Source organism: Phoxinus phoxinus (assembly GCF_949152265.1).
Source record: "Phoxinus phoxinus genome assembly, chromosome: 22".
NCBI lineage: Eukaryota > Metazoa > Chordata > Actinopteri > Cypriniformes > Leuciscidae > Phoxinus > Phoxinus phoxinus.
Window position 1 is genome coordinate 23226494 of NC_136897.1, and position 23368 is coordinate 23249861.

Here is a 23368-nt window from a genome sequence, read left to right on the forward strand (position 1 = left end):
AAAATTATGTATTATTGCATTAAGTCATATTTTCAAATGTACAGTAAGCCATTCATTGATGAAAGATAGTAAATAAAGGGTTTCATGAAGGTTTTTGTGGCATATGCAAGGAGCAATCCAAGACATTCTCCTATAACAAGTAAATTGAAATCGTCCACAGCATCTTGCATCCAGCATCACAGCATTCCAGGATTGTTCGTGGAATTTGTGCATGCAGCTTATTTTCAAGATGGACAAATGACAGAGGCGTTAGTGGTGGGGTGTAGCATCCTTTATTTCAAATCCATTTACAATAGCCCCGAAACTGGTCTCAAATACATTTCTGACATGAGAAATCTATTGGTAAACTCTTTGTCTAAAGGCATAAAGAGCTATTTTGAAGAAACCTGCATTTGAATAACTAAAGAAGCTAGTGTAGTGTTTCCATTAGTAGCACCAAATTGATATTCAAGTTTTACTTTTAACGCTAACAGTTAAATGTACCACAGACAAATGAAAATAAAGTATTGACTTGTTGCAAGCAGGGTCCAAAATAAACACAATTCCTTTTGAATTTTTTAGATAGATAGATAGATAGATGATACATTCCTTGTATTTATAACGAGTCTAAGTCTGCATCATCATAGAGATTTCAGCTCCTGACCACTGAAAGAAGTTACTTTTCGTGCCCTCAACATCATTTAATGCTAATTTCTGGCAGTTATGGACAGCAAACTTTAATACAGTCATACAGTTAAAGCACTAGCACTCAAAGAATTGACGTAAACTGTGGAATGACTTGATTAATCCCTATACTTTACAAAAACTTAGTGACATAAAAAAAAGAGGCATTATTTTTAAGAATTCTGACATAATCATTTACTGTCTTTTACGAAATGAAACCGAGACTATCAAAAAAGCCTTTTAAGTTCAGATATATCACTCACATGAAAAATTGACAAAAAAAATAAAACAATCAAAGCTTGCGCTATACTGCCGCAGACCCCCTTTATTCCTGGACCCCTCCCATTACCCAATCACCCCCTCGACTCCAGGGAAATCTTGCGGGAGACAGTTTGGTAAAAGACCCCAGTGACCATTGAGTGGTAGTCAGGTATTTTGAAAAGGTGGCGGTAGGCGTACGTGTTGTCATACTGCCGGCCACGGCTCACCAGGGTGCGCAGATGTGCCTCGTTCACCTGATTTCCCACGGCCAGTACGTACAGCTCAATGCCCGCTTTGCTCACCTGCTCCACGGCTTTCTCAATCTGGATGTTGTTGACACCTTGGGAACGACCATCCGAAAACACCAGCAGCTTCTTCTTCCTCGTCCTGCCACCCCTGAGGCGCTCGATGGCAAAGTTGAGAGCGTCTGTTACCTGCGTACCTTGACTCAGGAACTTGGCTTCTGCGATTTTAGCCACCACCTGGGTGGCGTTTGAGGAAAATTCAGCCTCCAAGTTGGGCTTGTTGCTGTACTGGCCAACGCCAACCCGGACTTGGAAGCCTCCTCTTTCTGCTGACAGAAAACGCTTAGCCAGCATCCGTGAGAAATCTTTGGTCATCTCGAAGTTCTTGGAGCCCACGCTGGCCGAGCTGTCCATCATGATGAGGACATCGGTGTTGTCAACAAATGAAACTGGAGAAGAGGAAAAGGGTGTTACCATTATTATCTAATGGTCTAAATGCTGACAAATCTGTTGTTTTGTGTTCTCAATTAAATACTTACTTGGACAAGTATACGTTGGACACTTCTTGTCTGTGAAAAAAGCACAGTGTAGTAAAGAAGGCTTTCTCAAAATCAGATCCAGAACTCATGAAGCACCCTAATTTTGCAGCAGGTACTGTATTTAACCTACCTTCACAGATTCTCTCAGTCAGGTTTTGCAGGAAACTGTCATCCAGAAGAAGACCAAAGTTGTTCAGGACAAAGGAGAAACCTTTCCTGGGATCATCTTTACACACAACCTCATCAAGCTGTTCTCGATTGGGGTTCCTTTCGGCATAATCCGCGACTCCAACGCCACCAACCTGACAGAAACCAGAAGAGAGTCGAGGTTCCCATCTACCAGTAAATTCTTTCTGGTTGTGAATTTCATTTAACCTCATTTCATGGGACCATACTTGGATCCCAATAACATGAAATGTCATTGGATCCCAAGTTCTCCCTAACTGAACATACATTACGTCTGCAGCATATTAGATTCATATAATTGAATAATGGATTATATTTCTGTGGAAACAGTTTCTGTACACTTCATCCTCAAAAATCCACACAACAACGTTAGCTCATTAGCTCCAAGTTCCGAGGGAAGTTTTGGAGTAGTGGCATGTTTTTCCTATGAGCCTAGGTTGTCCAAGTTTATTAGGTTTACCTTCAGTCCCTTGCCGCACAGCACGTTTAGGGGCACTTTGTCCCTCTTGGTGTCAGAGCGTCCATCAGTTAGGACAATGATCACACTCTTCTCCGTCACTAGCTTGCTAATCATGTTTTTTAGCGAGTACTGCAGAGCTTCTCCAGTGTACGTGGCTTCAGCCAGCCATTTCAACTCTTTCACAGCTCTAAAGTGAAGGACAGAGATAATTTTTCTTTATTTCTTCAGACACAATGCCAGACATGCACACAAAATGCAAGCTCATCTGAGGAGGAAACTAATTCCTTCAAGCCACAAAAGAGTAACTTGAAGTTGTTATTGCCATATGTGTGCAGATTATGGATTTTAACAAAAGAACATTGATATTTCATACTGTTTTAGGTCTGTCAGGGTCGTAATGTTGGGGTCACCAAGCTGTACGACCTCCTGAGCACTAGCACCGCTGTACTGCACCACGCCAATACGAGACTCATTGGCACCAAACTGCAAAAAAATAAATAGGAAACTCAACTTAAATGCATCTATTATCATTATAATGTGGGATTCATTTAGAAGAGCCCATGCATCTAGTATGTAACCACCACATCTTCAAGATTAAAGGGGACCAAATGTAATCATTTAAGAATCAACCATTGAAACCCAAATCGGTTTACCACTAATCTGAATATGGTGGAGATTGTGTCTTTCTCAGAGCCTATCATGATTACAGCCCCAATGAATACAAGTTGACAGTTAACTGAAGTGTTAATGAGTCTCATAGTAAAATGAAAATAAAAAAATACCTGTCTTAACTTGAGTCTGTCCATCACAGTCACAATGAAGTCTTTAGCAATGGCAAAGTTAGAAGCACCAATACTCTCAGAGCTGTCCACAATGAAAGCAATGTCCAGGGGTCCGCATGTGCATTCTTAAACAACACATGTATATAAGGAAGATGGCATTGCAGAACACTAAATTAAACAGTTTGAAATATTTATCAAATACTTCAAAGTCTTGGGACTTACCACAGCAAGCTGAAAGAAAGAAAGAAAGAAAGAAAGAAAGAAAGAAAGAAAGAAAGAAAGAAAGAAAGAAAGAAAGAAAGAAAGAAAGAAAGAAAGAAAGAAAGAAAGAAAGAAAGAAAGAAAGAAAGTGAAAACACATTACATTTGCATAAAATCTGCCAATATTAGGCAGATCAGAAACGTATGTTCTATCAAAACATTCAAAGTAAGGGATCCACAATTATTTTGCTATTTTACAGATGGAAGAATCTGGTCTGGAAATAATACGAATTCATAAAAGTTTGTTCATTTAAATAAATAAAAAAGCTGTTAATGCTCTGACCTAAATACCTGACCATTTTTTTCTCTTATTTTTGAATTTGTAAACCAAAAGGATATTTAATCTGTGGTGGCAATGAATAGAACAATGGCCCATTTAAAGCATCTGTTATATAAAATAAAACCAACGGTGAAGGTCTGGACAGGACTAGGCAAAAGTAATATGTTTGGGAGGAAAAATAAATGGTAAAACTCTAATATACACAAATCAGCCTAATCTAAAGTGAATGGTTGGATGTTTGTCTTGTTGGCTGAAACATATATTTTTTTATTTTGGACAATTTCGTCTGCTTTTTCTCTGGCCCATGGGGTCTTATTCATAATACATTTCACACACTGATTTAACTCTTACATGAAAAATGTAATTTATCAAATTAACTGACAACAACACAGTGACGATTTTGTTTTACAAAAGCAACTCAAGATGAATGGACAGGGCTGAAGCCAAAGGGCCGTATAGAGAGGACAATATTAATTACACCCAAAAATTGGGCAATATCAAGTAAAATAGCAGTCCACAAAACATTATTTGCATCTGATTGGCTGATACTGTCAAATCCTATTCCTTCAAACTGATGTGTACTTTCACACTGAACTTTTACACACTTCTGTTCAAAGAATCAGTGTTTTCTCTCCAATTGGATTATGTCCTGTTTTCACATGCCCGGATGGCGATATTAAATATCTAAGTTAAGCTTCCAAAACTAATATTTATGATAAACGTGCACAATATGAGCATTTATAATGAATACATTCTGGGTTAAAGGCTATGGCTCCAGCAAGAGTTATAAAACAAAATAATGAATATCCAAAAACAATAAACATGCTTCTTGGGCATAAACTGATTAATTAAAAACTGGCATAATACTTTGTGCAACTTAGGTGGATATTATACATATGAATGCATGAGTTTTGGGGGGGAAAAGCACACACACACACACACACACACACACACACACACACACACACACACACAACACACACACACACAACACACACACACACACACACAGTATTGTATACTGAAATCTGCTTTGCTCAAGAAAATCAAGATTTTGTAGAGGGCCTAAAGTATTCCTCGAGCTGCAAACGAATGGTGGTTATTACTACAGGCAAAGTATCTCAGCGTTTTTTTTTTTTTTTTCATGTTCTCTACTGGCCTGCAAAGTTGTGTGAACACTGAGCTGGCTAGTTGGATTGCTGTATCATCACTTCATGGGACAAGTGGACATTACGGTATTAAATCAATGTGGGCGACAGGCAGGTCGCCATTTATGGAGGCAGTGAAACGGAGTAGTGAGTCTTGAGTACATACAAAAACAAGTCTACTCACAGCACATCTTCATGATGATATCCAGAATCTCACATTCCTACAAAGAGAGGGAGAGAGAGAGTGAGAGAGAGACATTAATGGAGAGAGACTGCTGCCTCTGCAACTGATTTTCTCTGTCGCCATTTTGTATCACAAAATGGAGCCACAAGTCCATGTTGTTTTAATTACAGGAAATTCTGCACTTTCTGCACAACGCTCCCCAGAGACTCACAATTACTACAAATAAACTTTTTTAAAGTGTATTTCCTCCTGTGCTGAGAGATACACATTACCGATAAAGGGGTCAAAAGGAATCCAATTTTCCCCAATCTTTTAATAAAAAAATTATCATTGTACTATTCAAAATAATAATATGCAAATCTTTCTCTCCAGTAAAAAAGAGACCATTTTATTTTAAATTAAACTGGGAAAAAAACTGACTCAACATATTCTTTGAATATATGTACACATGACGGCCACATTTACAGTGCCTATTTTGTATTCAGAAACTTGTCACAGTATTAAAGAGATATTATAATATTCCTAAACACCAGAATAACTAATATTATGAGTAAAATGTGGCTGGCTGTGTAGCACCTACGGCTCTGCAGATCCTGCAGATCTAAAGGAAGAGCAGCAGGAACAAAAAGTTGAAGTTTAAGTGTTTTTTTTTGTTTTTTTTTACAAAATAACACCTTCAAATGTCGATCTTAAAGACTTAACATCTATAGTGTCATGCATTCATATCTTTGCAGATGCAATTGGAACAAGCCAGCTGTCGTGTGCTATTAAAGGATGCTTTTATTCCACAAAAAGACTAGTCTGGTATGTGATTGGGCCTTGGCTAGAGATTACCATAGCTACTGGCTGTCAGCGATGTGGAATTCACAAAAGTAACGGAAAGTGAATTGTGGAATGTCCAGGATCATTTATTATCAAGAGCACTGTCACCCTCTTTGTCTCTTCATACAGGAAACTGTGCTGGAAAATTTGCATTAAAAATATCCAATAATGTGTGCTTTGTTTGATTTGTGCATTCAGCGAAACCTATTTTATTCAAATCAAACTCACTCACATCTGCTCCTTGAGGCCCAGGTGGTCCTGGTGGTCCCTGTGCATGAATACAAGACAGATGAAATATACATTGTGCACATGAAGACACATACTGTACTAGTATCGAACAACATAAACAGGTCTTTGAAAGGGTCAATGTCTGTTTTGTTACATACTACACGGATGTAATTCTGCCAGAGCAAAGAAGCTCTGAATCCCTTCCCAAATAAGAGCATTTTTGAGACAGTCAAGTCTCCTCCTCTCTGGATGTCATCCAGTGGCAAAGAGGAACATCACGAAATTGCAGGCTGAGAGAAATTCCCCTTCCCACACACCCATAACTCATGGCTGTTTAATGCCGTTCTACATAACTGAAGATTTCTACACTTAAAAATGTATCTTGGTTCCTCTGGACAGTGTAAGAGCCTTGTTGTTTACTTCTGAAGATATAGTAATGCCAATCGCCTTCTAAATGTATCTAATGAGATTGTGTGTCATTTAAAGATGTTTAACCAAGTTCAGGTCCAGGTTTTCTGGCATGTTTTAGCTTAAGTGAGCTGTGTCAAAAAGTGTGTTAACTGCGGTTGGTATTTTCGGTCGGTATGATTCTATATCAAGCGAACAATAAAACTTGTTTTTCTAACTTTTATTTAGCCAAAATTTCGGGGTTAGATTTGTTGATCACGTTCCATTGTATTTCTCAACAAAAGGTTGAAACTGAACTTTCTTGCGCCTTTGGATCTCAGGCATTCAATCCAACAGCAGATCGGCATGTCTATGTTTCACTGATTCAGAAGCAGATACATCATTTAAAGTGTGTCAGTATGCTGACATAAGCACATGGTACAGAATATCATGCTCATATGAACCCTCATTGAAGAACATGAATCACAATATGAACAAATAAGACCATTTTTATCATTAAATCCTTACAAAAAACGGGAGGGAAAAATACAGTAAACAGACTGAAAACATTGAAATGGTGCATTCACACTTACAGGTTGTCCTTCAGGCCCTCGGTGACCTTTGGCTCCTTTAGGCCCAGGTGGTCCTGAACTGTTGTTCTGTGAAAACAAAATATGAACATTTAGCCTGGAAAATGCAGTGTGTACAGTGTTATAAGTACCTGTACCATTTTAATTCTTTTCTCGCCATTTCTGTAATTATGACAACGGCAATGCCGACACGACCAAAAATTTTTTAGAGGTTGCGCTGACCAAAACATTGCCCATATCCAATGGCAATGAAATTAAAGCGGAACGAAACTGCGCTACTCATTTGTGCTTCACGCACCGTTTATTAGTTTGGATCAATAATAGACAGCTCAGCGCCGCGAGCTAATCGCAAGTCGCGGTTCGATCTCGATCACGCGGCACGTTTACTACACAGTGCTGGAAGATCCAGTGAAGAAATCAGTCCTACCAAATACTTTCAGTAGAACTTAGTGGCTCCGGTGCAGCTGCCCTCAAATGCTAGTCTGGAGCCCTGTGAACTTAAAATAAAACTAAATTGTAATTTCTGTCCGTTAAGTCTATTTATGACCACGCCATTTGTCAGTAATACAGTCAAAATTGGGGGGAAATGTGAATTACTGCATTGCAGGTTGATTTAAGCTGTGCCCCTAAAAAAATTCAGTAAGGGGCTACAGAGCTCCTAGTAAAAAAAAGTTAGTCTGGCGCGCTGTGGTGGAATTTTCTGTCATTTATTACAAAACTTGCCCACCATTAATAGAATTTTCCGGCAATCCATGTTTTCACTGTTTAAGGCAAGGGGCACTATTATACATCTTCTGAAAGAGTGCAGAATCTCTGGATCCAAAAACAAGCAAACAAGAGACCGAAACAAGTGATAGAAGCATTGCTAACACACATGTACGCTAATGCAATCATCAAACATTCAATAGCATATAAATCAAAATTGCCTAACGTTATTGAATGAAATGTCGAACCCACTTAGGGACCTTTGGGGGTGTTGATGGACTTGATCTGCTCAATCTATTCACATAATCAATCTTCAAAATCTTTTAATATGCCTCTCAATCCCAGCCTCAGTCTTTTGGACCTCACTGTAATATCAATAGTATGAACATCGCAATCATCTTAAAACCCTCTGAGACAGCTATCTCCATTCATATAAACAATTTAAAAGGTCTCCATAAATTCAGCTGTCTCTGCACAGTTTTGCCACCAGCCCAGCAGATATGTTCATTTCTGTCTCGTGCCAGATCACGGTCAGACGGTGAGATAATACTAACCACCTGTCCCCATTACGAGCCGTCTCTCCCATGCTGCTTCAATTACCTTCAAATTCCTCACTTCAAAGTCCACAACTGTCACAGACGTTCTCCTAGCAGGCTCACAGTAGGGACAAGGTTAAATGATGGCGTCATGCCAATGTTGTTATGGCTCATTGTGATTACCTTGACAGATACTGGACCAAATGTGGGCCCCTCGGGTTTGGGAGAGGCCGGAGGAGCCCAATCAATTGTTTACAAGCACAGAAAAACATTTCCAAACAGTCTTGGCCAGCAGAAAGATAGAGCCAAACACAAGGAAAAGCACCTTCATGGCTCATATGGAGCAGATGTGAGGCCCTGAATAATAATGTATACAAAATAACATATACACACCATAAATACACTTAAACATAATAAATACATCAATTTGGCTAAGTAAGAACATGTTTACCTAGAAAAGTATGCATTTCACTGCTAACATTAACAACATTCACTGCTAGCATTCTGTATATTCAACAGAATGCTAATGCTCCAAACAAATGCAGCTAACGCCAACACATCACCTGACAGCTTTACAAGGAGAAGTAAAGTAAATAAAAATTACTTTTTCACAAAAAGTAGATCAGGCTTCAAGCTGGTTGCTATAAGCTATTATTTGTTTCAGTCACAGTTGGTTCTGTGCAATGGACACAAACTAGATTGCTAGCATACTGTATGCAAGTGTTCTGAGTGGTTCATAGCACGTTGCTATGCAGGGTGTTCTGGTGGTGGCTATGAAATATGTTCTAATAAAAAAGAACAATTGATGGGTTGTATATTATTTAAAACCCTAAGTATAAGAAAAAGTAACATTGGTTGACTTAGCAAACACCAATATTAACAGAAATGTCTTAACCAGAATGATCACTATGTGTAAATGGTTTAAACATTCGAAACACAAATGCTGCAAAATGTTCATATATCATGCAAACATTGTGTTTGATTAGTAAAGGCCTTTCTGCGCAAACATTCAAGTGTGTTTTCAATCACAGCAGTTTAACTTAGTTTTAAATCAGTGTTTGTTTCAGCTTGTTAAAGAGTTCTTCCTTCTGTATCATTCCCTCCAGACCTGATGATTATAATGAAGAGCCTCTGGCCATTCTTTAAGATTCAGTTGTAAAACACGTGGTAAACATTTTAATTTATGGGTTCTGCAGTTCTGCTAATGATTACTTTTGGATTCTAAATGCATTCTAGATTAATGCTAGTATGGTAAACTACTCAAACATTTTTACAGGGGGTCTTTAGGTTTTTGTGAGTAGTTGAAGAGAGTTAGAGAGAGGTGATAAACACAAGAGTAGGTTTCTAATTATCGTAAAGTCTATGTGTGGTTGTACTTTGAGTGCATCTGTCTAAATAGCCATTGCCTTTTCATGTTTTAGGCTCAAAACATGCTCTAAGTGAACTCTTCTAGCTAAACAAGTGTGTTGTTTTCTGAAATGTGTCAGAACACAATTCAGAACAACATGCAAGTGCATTTTCAGCCTTGTCACAAGAGGCAGTATAGAGGACATTAACGTAATAGTCCAATAAGAAACCACTGGGTACTATGGAAACCTTGTATTTCCATATTTATTTTTTTCATAAATCTTTACTATTGGTCACCCTTTAACTCTGTCTATGGGGTTTGCAAATATTTAACCAATGAAAAGTATTTAAAAAGCTTGTGACTAAACCTCGTAACTCCACTGGATCCTCAAACTGATGGATGGTCTTTTACCATAAAAATTGCAATAATGTTTTTACAGTTTAAGAAATATTAATAGTGATGCTTGTCTTGGCAAACACCGCTAATATCCGAAGTCTTGCAGAAACGGTATATGTCTTCAATAGAAAGATCACTATGTGTAAACAGTTTACACACATATGCTGCAAAATGTGTGTGGCTTGTAAACATCCCGTATGATTTATGTGGCCTTTCTGTAGCCCAAACATTCAAAGTTGCATTCAATCACTGCTCAACAAACAAACAAAAACCTGGCACTCTATCCTCTGAATGTGTGAGAGTGACCCACCATTTTAAAATTAGAGCATAATTTCTAAAGAAAGAACCATGAACAGCTAACAGATGAAAAACAATTCTTCCACACATGCACGTCTCCACCCCTTCCTTGAAGGCTTTGGTTTTGCGTGGACAAAGCCAAACACAATGATGAATAGTGAAGCTGTTTGGGAGTTAGATCACCAAAAATCGACTCCAGATGACTGAAGAAGAAAGCTTGTGAGCATATGTATTTGTTGCCATTTAACCACAATGAAGAGACTAAACATTTTTTTGATGTAAAAATTTAACATGAGCTCAGCGCTTTAATATAAGCATGTGTGATATGTTTACAGCCGGCATTCACCTTGTCACTCGACTAACATCCCACACAAGGGTGGGTGCTATGAACAAAACCTCATATCATGGTTATTTTATTATATATGGGATAATCCACAGCTAGGTGTGCATTACATGATTTTTAAGTACAACGTGGAGGCAAAGAACCAGCCAACTCCAAGCGGAGGCGAAGTGCATCAACATTGTGAACTGCACACCTAGACGCAGATTATCCTGCTTATATCATGATTACTTGCCAACACTGACAACATGAAGCAGTTATTGAAGTTTACAGCACAACATTTTTCTGAAAGGGTTAAAATGGCAGTTATTTTCGGCAGCTACGACTCGTAGGTTCAAGCATTCTGCCCGCTTTAAATCACACAGAGATAAAGTGTGGTAAGATTACATTTATTTGACCGAATTATAACATTAATTTGAATTAATTATTGAGAGATTGAGAGAGAGATACAGTAGATGTGTTTGTGAATAATCTGCGTCCTTCTAACAATGAAGCTGTGAGTTTAATTACTTCAAAAACAGCGATATTTCTGATAAGTATAATGTAGAGATTCAGTGGCAAAGCTACTTTATTAATATTATGTGTGTGCGCAGCGTGATCTCCGATCTCTGTGTATGAGTGAGGTGTGTGTGTGCTTCAATGAAAGCGGTGCGTTAATATAGAATGGATATTAAACTGACTGGAACTACCCATGCATTAAACCATTTTTAATGCACACCTTCCAGGCAATCAGAATAGAGTATTCTGACAGACCATGGTATAAATATATATTTAATAAAAAGAACCACGTGATAATGTCTATTTTGGATGACTAATTGAATTATGGGTTAAAAAGTACTTGAACTTTGTGGGTGCAATAAAAGATCAATTGAACGACTCTAAACAATAAAATAAATATTATAAAATGGATAGTTCTAACTTTGAAAAATGACTTGATTAGTCATATTTGCAAGTCTGTATTCATATACCAAAACAATGTAAACTCAACATAAACTTAAACTAACTATATTGAAATATTCCTCCTACCATCACACAATATATAGCATACGGCCCCGTCCTACCACAAATATGTTCCAGATGTAAGGAAATTACATGATAAAATGGAATCTATGGTGTGATATTACAAAGTTTGCAGTCCATGCTTTTGTCCAGCACATTTGGAAGTTTGGATTCTTGGATTACAAAACAAACAGTTCGAAATATACCTGCTGATCAAATGACAACTGAGTGCTAAAGGAAAACGCTGCAATCTAAATCCTTCAGATGTACAAAATGGCCAGAATGATCAAAGCACAGAATGTGCGGGACACTTCCTCAAACATTTTTGCTGAGGAAGTGCACAGCTAGACAACATAAACAACAATAGGAGAATTAGAGACGGCGGTAGAACGCAAGTGTTTGCTTAATACCTCATTTGTTTCTGTTGTTCAGATTAATATATGCTGCCAGGAATGATTCATTCATTTAATACGTATTTTTATATTTTATGATTTATTTTAATTATAATATTTATTTTGAGTGCACTTATTTGTTATTAGATTAATAGTTGTCGGGTAAGAAGAAGGTTTTTGTTATTTGTATTGCTGGATGGAGGTATCCAATGCACATCAACTGGTCATGGGGGTTCCTCAGGGATCAGTTCTTGGACCCCTCCTCTTCTCCATATATCACTGGGACCCATCATACAGGCACATGGTTTCTTCTACCATTGCTATGCTGATGACACCCAGCTCTACTTTTCATTTCAACCAGATGATCCAACGGTAGCTACATGGATCGTAGACTGCTTGGCGGACATCTTTGCATGAATGAAAGAACATCACCTGCAGCTCAACTTGGCAAAGAAAGAGCTTCTCATCTCCCCTGCCACTTCAACTGTACAGCACAATTTCACCATCAACAATAATCTCAGTGAGATCGATTAGAAATTTTGGGGTAATCTTTGATGACCAGCTGACACTCAAAGACCACATTTCAAAGACAGCTCGATCATGCAGGTTTGCACTGCACAATATCAGGAAGATCAGGCCCTTCCTAACAGAGCAAGACCATACTCAAAATATGCATGGTAGTTTGTGATTAGCTCAAATAGTTTTTTTTTTTTGCAGTTTTAGTGTGCTGCTACGAGGATGCTAGAAGGTTATGAGAGGTTACCAGGTAGTTGCCCAAACCGATGATTTGAGACATTATTCATGCATTATTCATGTACACATACTGTACAAAGCGCTAACATTTAAAACATAGGTTAGGAGTTTCTATTTATGAGCAACACTAGCAATCTGCACTAATAAACTTAAAAATGTACTACATGGATGTTGCATCCTCACAAAAAAAAGAGATGTTATTGCAGTGGCTAAATTAAACATCTTGAACATTTTAATTTTCCAAAAACAATATGCAAGATTTGCACCAATAACACTCTGTCCCGTTAGCTGTTCTAAAACAACATTTCAAAACTGAACCAGACAGGAGGAGTCTTCAATGAATTGGCCAAATCCCAACCTCTTCAAAACAACTTCCACCATTTAAATCAATCATCAGACACAGAAAACAGCACTGTGTCGAAACCTGGGACTCTTCTACAGCACATGTTGTTTTGTGAGAGTGCTGGAGACCCATCTGTTGGACTGAAAGTGTGTGGGGGCTGTTAAAGAATGTAATCCAGCTGAAGAGTCTGGCTTTAGAAAAGTGTAAAACATGAACTTTCCAAACAAATTTCTGCTCTCAAGCATTCTTCCAAACTGATATTTAAATTATTAGGCATCTCTAAAAACGTTTTGTTTATAAATGCATGCATTCAAAAGTGACAAAGTTGGTTACTCTGTTGTAGTGTACCAAAAAAAGAAAACTTGGCTCTGATGGGATTTTCTCACAAAAAAAACACCCTGACGAACTCAAATCATCTCAAGACTTCCTTTCTAGCGGTTTGAAACTAAGGTAAATAAAATACAGCCTCTTGAACTTTGCTTCCTTGAATCCATGACAACAAGATATATACAGTGCACTGCTGCCTAAACACAACGCTAGCGACAGCGACCGAAGCGCTGAGAGGCTCCAGGATTCTCTATGATGTATGTGTGACCGACACAAAAACCTCTTTAACTTGCAGAAATTAATAGTTCATTTTGTGAAATTATGTGAAGTCATGGGGCGGCCATGTTAAAATCACATGACCAATCACATCTGCTTGGTTTATTTCAGAAACCCTCCTATTATTGGCCACTTTCTTTTGCAGTATAAATTTGCAGAACTATTGCTGACTGAGGATGGCACTTTTCCGCAATGTTATCGGTACGGATTTTTTGCATTTGAATGACCCTGAAATAATTTTTCTCTGTATTTTAACCAAGACAAATGTTGCACATTTCAGGGTCTGTTCACACTTGACACATTTGGTTAGATTAAGTGTGAACACTACCATCCGAAACCTGGTGCGCACCAAACAAGCAAAAAGACCGCTGAAAAAATGGATCTCGGTCCACTTCCAAATAAACTCCAAATAAACTGGTGCGGTTCGAATTAAATATGAACTCAACACGGACCAAAGATATGTAAACGAACCAAAAATGGGACATGTTGTCAGAAGATGCAATGCTAAAAAAGGACAGAATGCTCAAGCATACCTGTTATTTCTCGTCATAGTCGCGATGTTGCCTATCATGGTTCAGTACAGGCATCAGAACCACGTCTCCTCGCAACAGATCTTCGTTTGTGTATACAAGTCATATATATATACGTAAATATACGTCAAAAGATGACCAATCAGGTTGTGAACATATCCCTAATAGGGCTTTGACTCCGAACTTCGTTATTCGAAAAATACTGAAATTCGAACAAATATTTGGCAGCCTTTAATATTCAAACCTGTTATGGGCATTATTTTTTGTAAATGTGTTTGCTTGTAAACGTTGTTCTTCAATTCAGATTCCGAGGCTTTTTCACGCCTGGTGAAGTTGTGAATCGTGAGCTCATCAGCAAGGCTATTATTGGTCATTTGGGCTCCTGTAGGTGACGTTAGCGTCCTGCTTAGCGCCTATTTTTTATACCAAAACAATGGCCACGCCAACACCTACAACAACCACGCCTTACGAGAAGTTCGAAATCTACACTCCAGAAAATTTGAAAAGCAACGTGTGGCGCTACTTTGGGTCGTGACAGTGTGTTTTTCTTCTGAAAACATCATTGCCTGCCTATTGACAATGATTACGTTTACAAGCTATTAAAATTCGGGTTATGGTCGGGTTAAGGTCACTATTCGGGTTTCTGAAACATTCGGGATAACCCGTTTACATGCGTGAGCAGAGAGAGTTACTCCTGTATACATGGAATGTGTAATCAGTCGCCAATATCCCGAAGTGAACGGCGACGCACAGTTAGCGTCTGGATGTACGGACAACATTAAGACGCAATATGCGTCATTTCCGATTCTTCTTCCTGTATCCAAAGACAACAACAGCAGCAGCAGGCGGATAATGAATAGTTTGGGGCAGATAGCGATAGTCTTTGTTTGCGCTTTGGCGCTGGTACTGATCCAATAAAAGACATTATATTCTTGGTTTTCACAACACTAATAAAGAAATTGGTCTCCTCCTCGCTCCAAAAGTGTGGTGCTGTGCTGCGTCTCGCCATGTTAACCTCGACTTGTTTACTTCCGCTATACTGCACGCGGGGTTTTTTATGCACTGTCTCTACTCAAAAGACCAAGATTCCTTGCGAATAGAACATGCGCAGAACACACATTTTGAAGGGGATATGCCGAAACGCGTTTACAAGACCAAATATTCGGGTTAGAAAAGGGGTACCCCAGGTATAATATCCCGGTTTTTAAAAACCGGGATATGAGCATATCCGGGTTTTTGCCGGTGTTTACATGGCCGTGCGCGACCGGGTTATTGCTAATATTCCGGTTTTGAACGGGTTATTGGCTGCATGTAAACGTAGTCATTGACTGATACATTGCCCTCTGGTGGACAGAACATATACAACTTAAGTTTGATACCAATATAGGTCTTACTGAGGGCATTTAATGGTCAAAATATTATTAATAAATATTCAAATATTAATATTAATAAACACACAAACTTTGAATATGATTTTGGGGCAAAAGTCAAAGCCCTAATCTCTATGTCTTAAGGTTCGGTTCAGGTTTGGTGGTAAAATTGCCAATGTGAATGCTGAGTGGACCAGGACTAAACATTTATTTCTCTTTGGTCCGGACCAAACGAAACAAGCAGTCCGAACTACAACCTCAGATTTTAAACCTTTGGTGATAGTGCTTTCGACAGTGCTTTACTTGTATTGAACCCAGAACATTCCTTTAAAAGATAAGAATTTTACGAAAAACAGAAGAAGGAAAACTGAAAAGTGATATGTGCGCTATGCAAGATTTGGACAACTCTTGAGAGGGGAAGAAATGTATAAAAAAGCTAAACAAGGGAGAAAAAGAAAATAGGGTGACACAGTGTGATGAGCACAAGTGCATTTACAATGACTCACATCTATTCCAGGGTCACCTGGCTCTCCATCATCTCCCTTGGGTCCAGGGGTTCCTTTTCCACCCTTGAAAGTGAGAAGTTAAAGAAAGTGCAAGTAAGAAGGAGGGATATTAGGTCAGATGAATTATCTTTGCTGTGTCAGCTCATCCACCGTCTCCTCGTAACGTCTGGCCTCAGACTAGACGATTTACATCTGCTGTGGATGAGCAAATTCAGCTGTTGTGTGTCTATTGCGATACACAATCCCTGCTGGGACACACATATGCACTAAGCCCTAATGAATCTAAACGTTTGTGAATCAACAGTTAGGCATGCTAATAAAACCACTAATAAATCAAATGAATCATTCTCAGTATTAACATAATTTTCCATATGGAGGCTATCTTTTACAGGTAATCACTTAATCATTTTGAATTTCATGATAACCACAGACGTGAACTATATGCTCAGTTGTGGAGTGCAGGGTAAAGGATTTTTCCAAGTCATTTTCTCCATAGGGATTCTAAAATAAAACCGCTCCAAGATATATGACATTTCCAATTAAATTAATTAATTAATTACTTTAAAAAAAAATAATTGATGGTCTTGATGTCTTTGATGAAGGAATTAACTACTCATCCCATAACAATAAATATAAAGTATATATATAAAAAATAACTATTTAACAATATTATAAAATATAAAATATTAACTAATTATTAAGTCACTGATGTGCATGAGCATGTTTCATGAAAAATATTCAAATATAATAGTTTGAGAGAGCAGGGAGATCTGGTTACATCATTCACAAAGATGTATGACAGTGGGAGATTCCTACTATTTTGCTGTACCAGCAAATCTGATTAATGGATCACTCTTCAGGATTATGGTTCTTTACTAGGAATCATTTATATCATAATTTAACTAATCTAAGGTGCTCCTCATTATCATTCAATATCAGTTTCTCAGTGAAATAAATAAATGGGGATTTTACTAATGGGGAATGGAGAAATGGGGAACACTAATGTTGGGTTCTATTGAAATAGAGATCTTCTGTAAGGTCCAGGATACTTACAGGTGCTCCTGAATCTCCCCTGGGGCCAGGATAACCCTAAAATGATACAAAACAGGCATATAAACAAACATACTACACTGAATATGATTTTTTTAGGGTAAGATATTTAATCAATTGAGAGGTACTCTACCTGGAAACCATGGCACCCTTCAGTTCCATTTCCTTGTGGTCCATCTTCACCCTGAGCAGGTAAAAAACAAAAACGTTGATACAGCCACGGACAACTGCCTTTGCTTAGTTAAAACTAACTCTGAAGACCAACAGGACTAACTCACCCTCTCTCCCATCAGGCCTCTGTCTCCTGGGGCCCCTTTGATTCCTCTGACCCCTTTATTTCCCTAAAGAACAGAAATTCAACATAGGAAATGTACATCAGTTGTAGATGCAACAATACTGTAGGTCAGGGTGACAGATAATCAAGACTAGTTAACATTACCCACCTCTGGCCCAGCAAGACCTTCATCGCCACGGTAACCTGGTGCCCCTGCCCTCCCTGGCGCGCCCTGTTGGAAATTAGAAATTATATTCCTGAAGACATGAATATTTAAGCATCCCTCTGTTGGGGGAAAAACATACTAAACCAGCCTAAACTAGTTTTCTGGTTTTAGTCTCCCAGCTTGGTCAAACTTGGTCAAGTCTTACCAGCTGAAAAGCAGCCAAAAAAAACTGACCAAAACCAATTTTCAAATTTAATGTGAAATTATTGTGAAATGTGTATGAAGTGTATGAAGAACGAGACAATTATCAGATATATGAATATATATATATATTTGGTAACACTTTAGTTTAGTGTCCAAATCTCACTATTAAATTGTTTCTTATTAACATGCATTTTACTAGGATATTGGCTGTTTATTCGTACTTATAAAGCACATATTAATGCCTTTTTCTGCATGACCATATTCTACATCCTTTAATCTACCAATACGGAAACTTAACTACCTTACTAACTATTAACTATTATGAGTTTAATAAGTCAAAAGTCGTAGTTAATAGTTTGAATTGGACCATAACTATATATACTGTATGAAAACAATATGTTTGATTTGATTGATTTATTTTCGATTCAAATATTTTATTATTTATTTGATTAATTTCATATATTAAAAATACATTTCAGAGTAGAGGGCCATTAGAATGCAATATTCCTGAATGTAATAACATAAACTGCAGTAATTGTCTAACTAAGAGTCAAGGGTGTAGACACTGAAGACAGAGAGCCATTCATGACAACATGACCACATATTGGAATCATACAGTTATCTAATGTTTAGCTTTTTGCTGGCCTTGGAGATCTGAGTCATCGCCTTAAAATATACTTTTGGTAAATGACTCAGTAAAAAATTAAACTTTTTATTTGGTTATTTATTTTTTTAAATGCAGCATTACATTTCCGAGAGCAGAATCTGACGCATGGGTGAATTAAATCAGTAAAAAAAGCAGGCTTTGAGAGAGCAGTGGCTCATGACTTCAGAAACCCATCCAGATTTCCACCTATTTGAACACTTGGTTCTTTCCCATCCCACCCACTCAACTCTACTGGAAAATACCTCTGGCAGGACAAAACTAATAAAAAAAGGAAAAACTAAAACTCGTGATTCGCTGGTAAGCGCAAAAGCTGCGCATCTGCGCATCGGCTGTTTTTGAGAAACAACAGATTTTGAGAAAACCATGAAGCTGAGGAACCGTTCTGCACGCACATGCTCCAAACACTCTCACGCAAAGCTGCACAGGAAATGTAGAGTCCTGAGAGGCATCGGAAATTTGTTCTTCTGCTCGCAGTTGGCCTGGTAGTTTACAAGTGCTTTAGAGAGAAGTCAAGTGCTGACAGACCTAGCATGCATGGAGTTCTGTGGTGCAGCTGGTGATGTTGTAAGCCGCAAGAATCCAAGGTCAAAATCTCAGCAGATTAGCTTGTTTCAGCTGGGAAATCTTGAGTCAGATCTGGCAGTAATCACTCGCAATGTCCTTTCTAAACCTGAAGCATTCAAATGAATGTTACTTGTAAGGTTGGAAATAATCCAAGATTATTTCAATGCAACAAAGACACTGCTTTTCATCACAATTTCCCCCATTGTCCCAAATCTCCGGCCCACAGGCCCATATCACCGCTATGCTGGAAATGTCTTAATGAAAAGCAGTGTCTTTGTTGCATTGAAATAATCTTGGATTATTTCCAACCTTACATACTCAACGCCTAAAAACCATCCAAGCCGGTTTGTTTGAGACAAAAAGGATGCTGTTTATTCTTAGCTTATTTGACACGAGATGCATTAAATAAAATATAAAACATTATACCACCATTGTTAAACTCTTTATTCTGATTGGTTAAAAAAATATATTGAGTTAAACACAATATATACATGTGGTCCCTGCTTTTTTTTTAGAAGTACCTATGATATTAGTGGAATAGCTGACACTTTTTTTTGCACTAAAAAAAAAAAAAAAAAAATATCATTAATTTAAAATCATATCCATTTATGTATTTATTTATTTATACATATACTGTGTGATAAGTTGGATAATTAACAGTCAGACGGGCATTATTGCAAAATAATTTAGAGTAATATAAGACCCCTCTGCTTTGTGTTTGGGCCAACCTTTTATGTCATAATTTTGACTTTTTATAACATAATTATAACTTTTTAGCATAATTTCTTATTTGCATAGTTTTTATTTATGTAATGGGCTTCCAAAAGGTCTTCCATTATTGGTTATGCATACTATGAACACTTAAATGTATTCCATTGCTTTTCTAAACTCTTTTCTTTATTATTTACGAGAGGACACTCTATCACTAGTGCTCTTTAATTTAAAATAATCTACGTTGTTTTATGTGATTATGGCCTGGATGGAGGAACTTAATGAGTCTCAGACACTCAGCCGAGCCTACATCCTAAAATGACGCCATCTTTTACTACACAAAGTGTAATATATTTCTGTCAGGGAAGAACATTTGTATATTTTTAGGTATTGAAATACATCTGTTGAACTGTATCTGCTGCTCATGTTTGACCTCGCCCGGCCGGTCTACCAACGTCCATCTGGAGTCCATCTGACCTTGGGAACTTATATATCTTTTGTTCTTTCTCCTCCCCCTGCCCAAAACATCACAAATGGTGGAACCACTAGACGTATGTCTTTGTTCCTCAAGTTACTTTCTAACACAGCCCAGAGGTCCAATGATCTCAGAGATTTCAGAGGGCCTCTCAGAATGCCTGTGTCCTGAGGTCATAAGCTTTCATGCATGTTCAAGCTCTAGTGTAAGGTCTTACATACTACACAATTCTGCAATGTATAGTTCTGGACTAACATTTAAGGAAGCGGATAAATATGATAAAATGATCGAGGTTTGTGATTTGAAATCTTGCAATGTCTCAGTTCAGGCAGGGTAATCCTAAAGCACTTTACACAATCTTACATACTCAAAATCTGCTATAAACAAGTCATGATGGTTTTCGTCACTCACCGGGTCTCCGTTTGGCCCAGATGATCCCTCACGTCCTGGCTCACCCCGGGGCCCAGGTTCACCCTGTCAGAGTTAATAGTACACATTAACTTCAATTCTATCAATCTTTTTTTATATTGGAAATGAGTTTGTTTCATAATTGAAGAACTTTGCAACATTACCACTGTTTATTATTACTGTGAAGCTGGTTTGAAACAATCTGTATTGTATAAGCGCTATATAAATAAAGGTGTCTTGACTTCAAAATATTTGATTATATATTATGCATAAATACTAAAGGCTTAAGTTGTCAAAGTAATTTACAGAACAGAACATGCACACTTAATATCTAATGAATTTGTTTGAAACTGAAATTATGTACATCTGTGGATAATATATTGCATGTCAGATATGTTTAACTTATAAAAATGTGTATTTGATTAACAAGAGAGTCACCAGAGCCATTTCACTCATCAGTGAGAATACAGTATCCTTTAAGTCAACATGAAATCAAAATAAAACCGATTTATTTTCTTGTGTGTGATTAATTTGCACGTTTCAATAAAATATAAACTGTGAAAAGAAGGGGAAAGTGTTAAAGGGGCAGTAAGCGATAAAAAAAAAAAAACTTGAAAAAAGAGGATCGGACTGAGCACCACAACAAACTTGTAGCCAATCAGCAGCAGGGGGCGTGTCCACTCATGATGGAGGAGGAGAGAGAGTGAAAAAGAGGGAGATTTGAAAAAAGACTGATGAAAGAGAGATGGCTGAGAGACATTACAAAAGAGAAAAGGAGAGATTGAAGCGGGAAGGCCTGAAAACGGACACTGAGTTTGTGTTGTCTCTGCTCCATTCGTGAGTAACATTGGTTTTGAGTGTGTGTTGCTGGCGACTTACAACGAACTCTTGTACTATGTTCATTTTTTGTTCTTCCTTGTCATTCATCTGTCATCTTCGCTTTATTTTTCGCAAAGCTTTATTTTGCTTTGCTTCAGGTATAATAAAGAGACATCCACCCTTGCATTGTTTGTCCGTGCCTTTTGTGGGCGAATCAATGAATTGGAGGGGTGTGTTTGTTTGGGTTGATTTCAAATATTAGCAGTGTTTAACAATGATTCTCAGAAATCACTTACTGCACCTTTAAATGAAATGGCTTTCAAATGTCATTTTAGGTTGCATTTAAATTACTAGGAGGGTTTTTAACTTTGTGTTTGGAAAAGATGCATTGTGGGATATTTTCTCATATCCACCTTATTCCACAACACGGAAGTAAGCTATTTTCTGTGAATGTGTGAGGTTTCCGACTCATTAGTTGTTATGGGTAAATAACTTAGCAACTTAATTTTTTTTTACAGCTAAAATAACTAGAAGTGGCCGTGCCTGTTCATACATTAAAAATAAGATGGATACTCACAAGCTCGCCTCTGGGCCCTCTGTTCCCACGGGAACCTTGTTCACCTTTTTCACCAGGTGTGCCCTACAACAGAAAAAACATCTGTTCAGACCATCTGCATATCTTTACCCTCAAATGTAAAAATGCAAAAGGACCCCCATTTGCAAACAGCATAAAACACAACCATTCACATTACAAGCTACAAGAACAGAAGTAAACATTAATGTTTGATTACTCTGTCTCCGCTTGGGCCGTTTGGTCCTGTTGGTCCCTGAAAACAGAACAAGACATGGAAGAAACCATTAGATAACAGTAAAGTCACATCTGTCAACCATAAGTACATTGCATGTGTAGAATCCCAGCCTTTGATAAGGTAAAAAAAAAGCATGAAAACACTTACATCTTCTCCTCTCTCGCCTTTATCACCATTGACACCACGAGGACCCCTGTCTCCCTAAAACAACAAGCAGAGGGATTGCAGATAGGCCAGTGTCCTTTGAAAACTAGTTATACTGTAAAGACCCATTCTGTATAAAGTTAAACACCACCAGTAGTGAAACAGAACAAACCTATATTGTAACATTTACCAGCCAAATAAAATCATGATGTAAAAGACATCAATACATCATGTTCCTTTGTACCTTGGCACCTGAAGGTCCGTAGTTTCCAGGTCTTCCTGCTTCACCATCTTTACCAGGATCTCCCTGAAAACAAGAAACGAAGTTTAATTATGTTTTACTGCTGGAAATTACTCAAAAAGCATATACAGTATTACAAATGATATCTCTCTAAGATAGAACTGGTAAATAAATGTAGAGCAAATGGAGACTTTTGCTCAAGTCTCGATCTTCTCAGATGTTTTTTTTTCTGAGAAAAAGATCCAATAATTTCATGTCTCCTGAGAAAATGTCTCAGATTGTGCGCAGATTTGTCAAAATAAAGCCTGCGATCAAAAGTCAGAGATCTCAGTATGAACTCATATTTCCCATCAAATGCTCCTAAGGCAAGAACTTTTATTCAGCAAGAATGCGTTTAATTGATCAAAACTAGCAAGTAAAGACTTTAGTTTCTATTCATCAAGAATTGTGAAAAAAAAAAAAAAAAAAAACGAATAATGGTTTTCATAAAAAGCTGCACAACTGTTTTCATGATGTCTTCACTGAAGACTGGAGAAATTATGCTGAAAATGTAGTGTTGCCATCACAGGAATAAATTACATCTTAAAATATATTAAAATAGAAACCAGATAAATTGTAACAGTATTTCACAATATTACTGTTTTCACTGTATGTTTGATCAAATAAATGCTGCCTTGGTGAA

At 37.7% G+C, this 23368-nt stretch overlaps 1 protein-coding gene across 1 annotated transcript in view; it reads right to left on the bottom strand.

The window, feature by feature from the left end:
• Window positions 1-254: 254 nt before the first annotated feature.
• col6a1 (collagen, type VI, alpha 1) overlaps window positions 255-23368 on the bottom strand; it is a 33163-nt gene continuing 10049 nt past the window's right edge. The window contains exons 16-35 of the mRNA XM_079597117.1: window positions 22690-22752; window positions 22449-22502; window positions 22284-22319; window positions 22070-22132; window positions 20677-20739; window positions 17648-17710; window positions 17483-17545; window positions 17338-17388; window positions 17208-17243; window positions 16155-16217; window positions 7040-7105; window positions 6064-6099; window positions 5010-5046; window positions 3359-3367; window positions 3137-3261; window positions 2728-2837; window positions 2355-2541; window positions 1839-2010; window positions 1709-1738; window positions 255-1618 (exon numbers count right to left, since the gene is read on the bottom strand). Of these exons, the coding sequence (XP_079453243.1) occupies window positions 1017-1618; window positions 1709-1738; window positions 1839-2010; window positions 2355-2541; window positions 2728-2837; window positions 3137-3261; window positions 3359-3367; window positions 5010-5046; window positions 6064-6099; window positions 7040-7105; window positions 16155-16217; window positions 17208-17243; window positions 17338-17388; window positions 17483-17545; window positions 17648-17710; window positions 20677-20739; window positions 22070-22132; window positions 22284-22319; window positions 22449-22502; window positions 22690-22752 (1929 nt within the window). The 3' untranslated portion in view covers window positions 255-1016. The remainder of the gene's footprint in view (window positions 1619-1708; window positions 1739-1838; window positions 2011-2354; window positions 2542-2727; window positions 2838-3136; window positions 3262-3358; window positions 3368-5009; window positions 5047-6063; window positions 6100-7039; window positions 7106-16154; window positions 16218-17207; window positions 17244-17337; window positions 17389-17482; window positions 17546-17647; window positions 17711-20676; window positions 20740-22069; window positions 22133-22283; window positions 22320-22448; window positions 22503-22689; window positions 22753-23368) is intronic.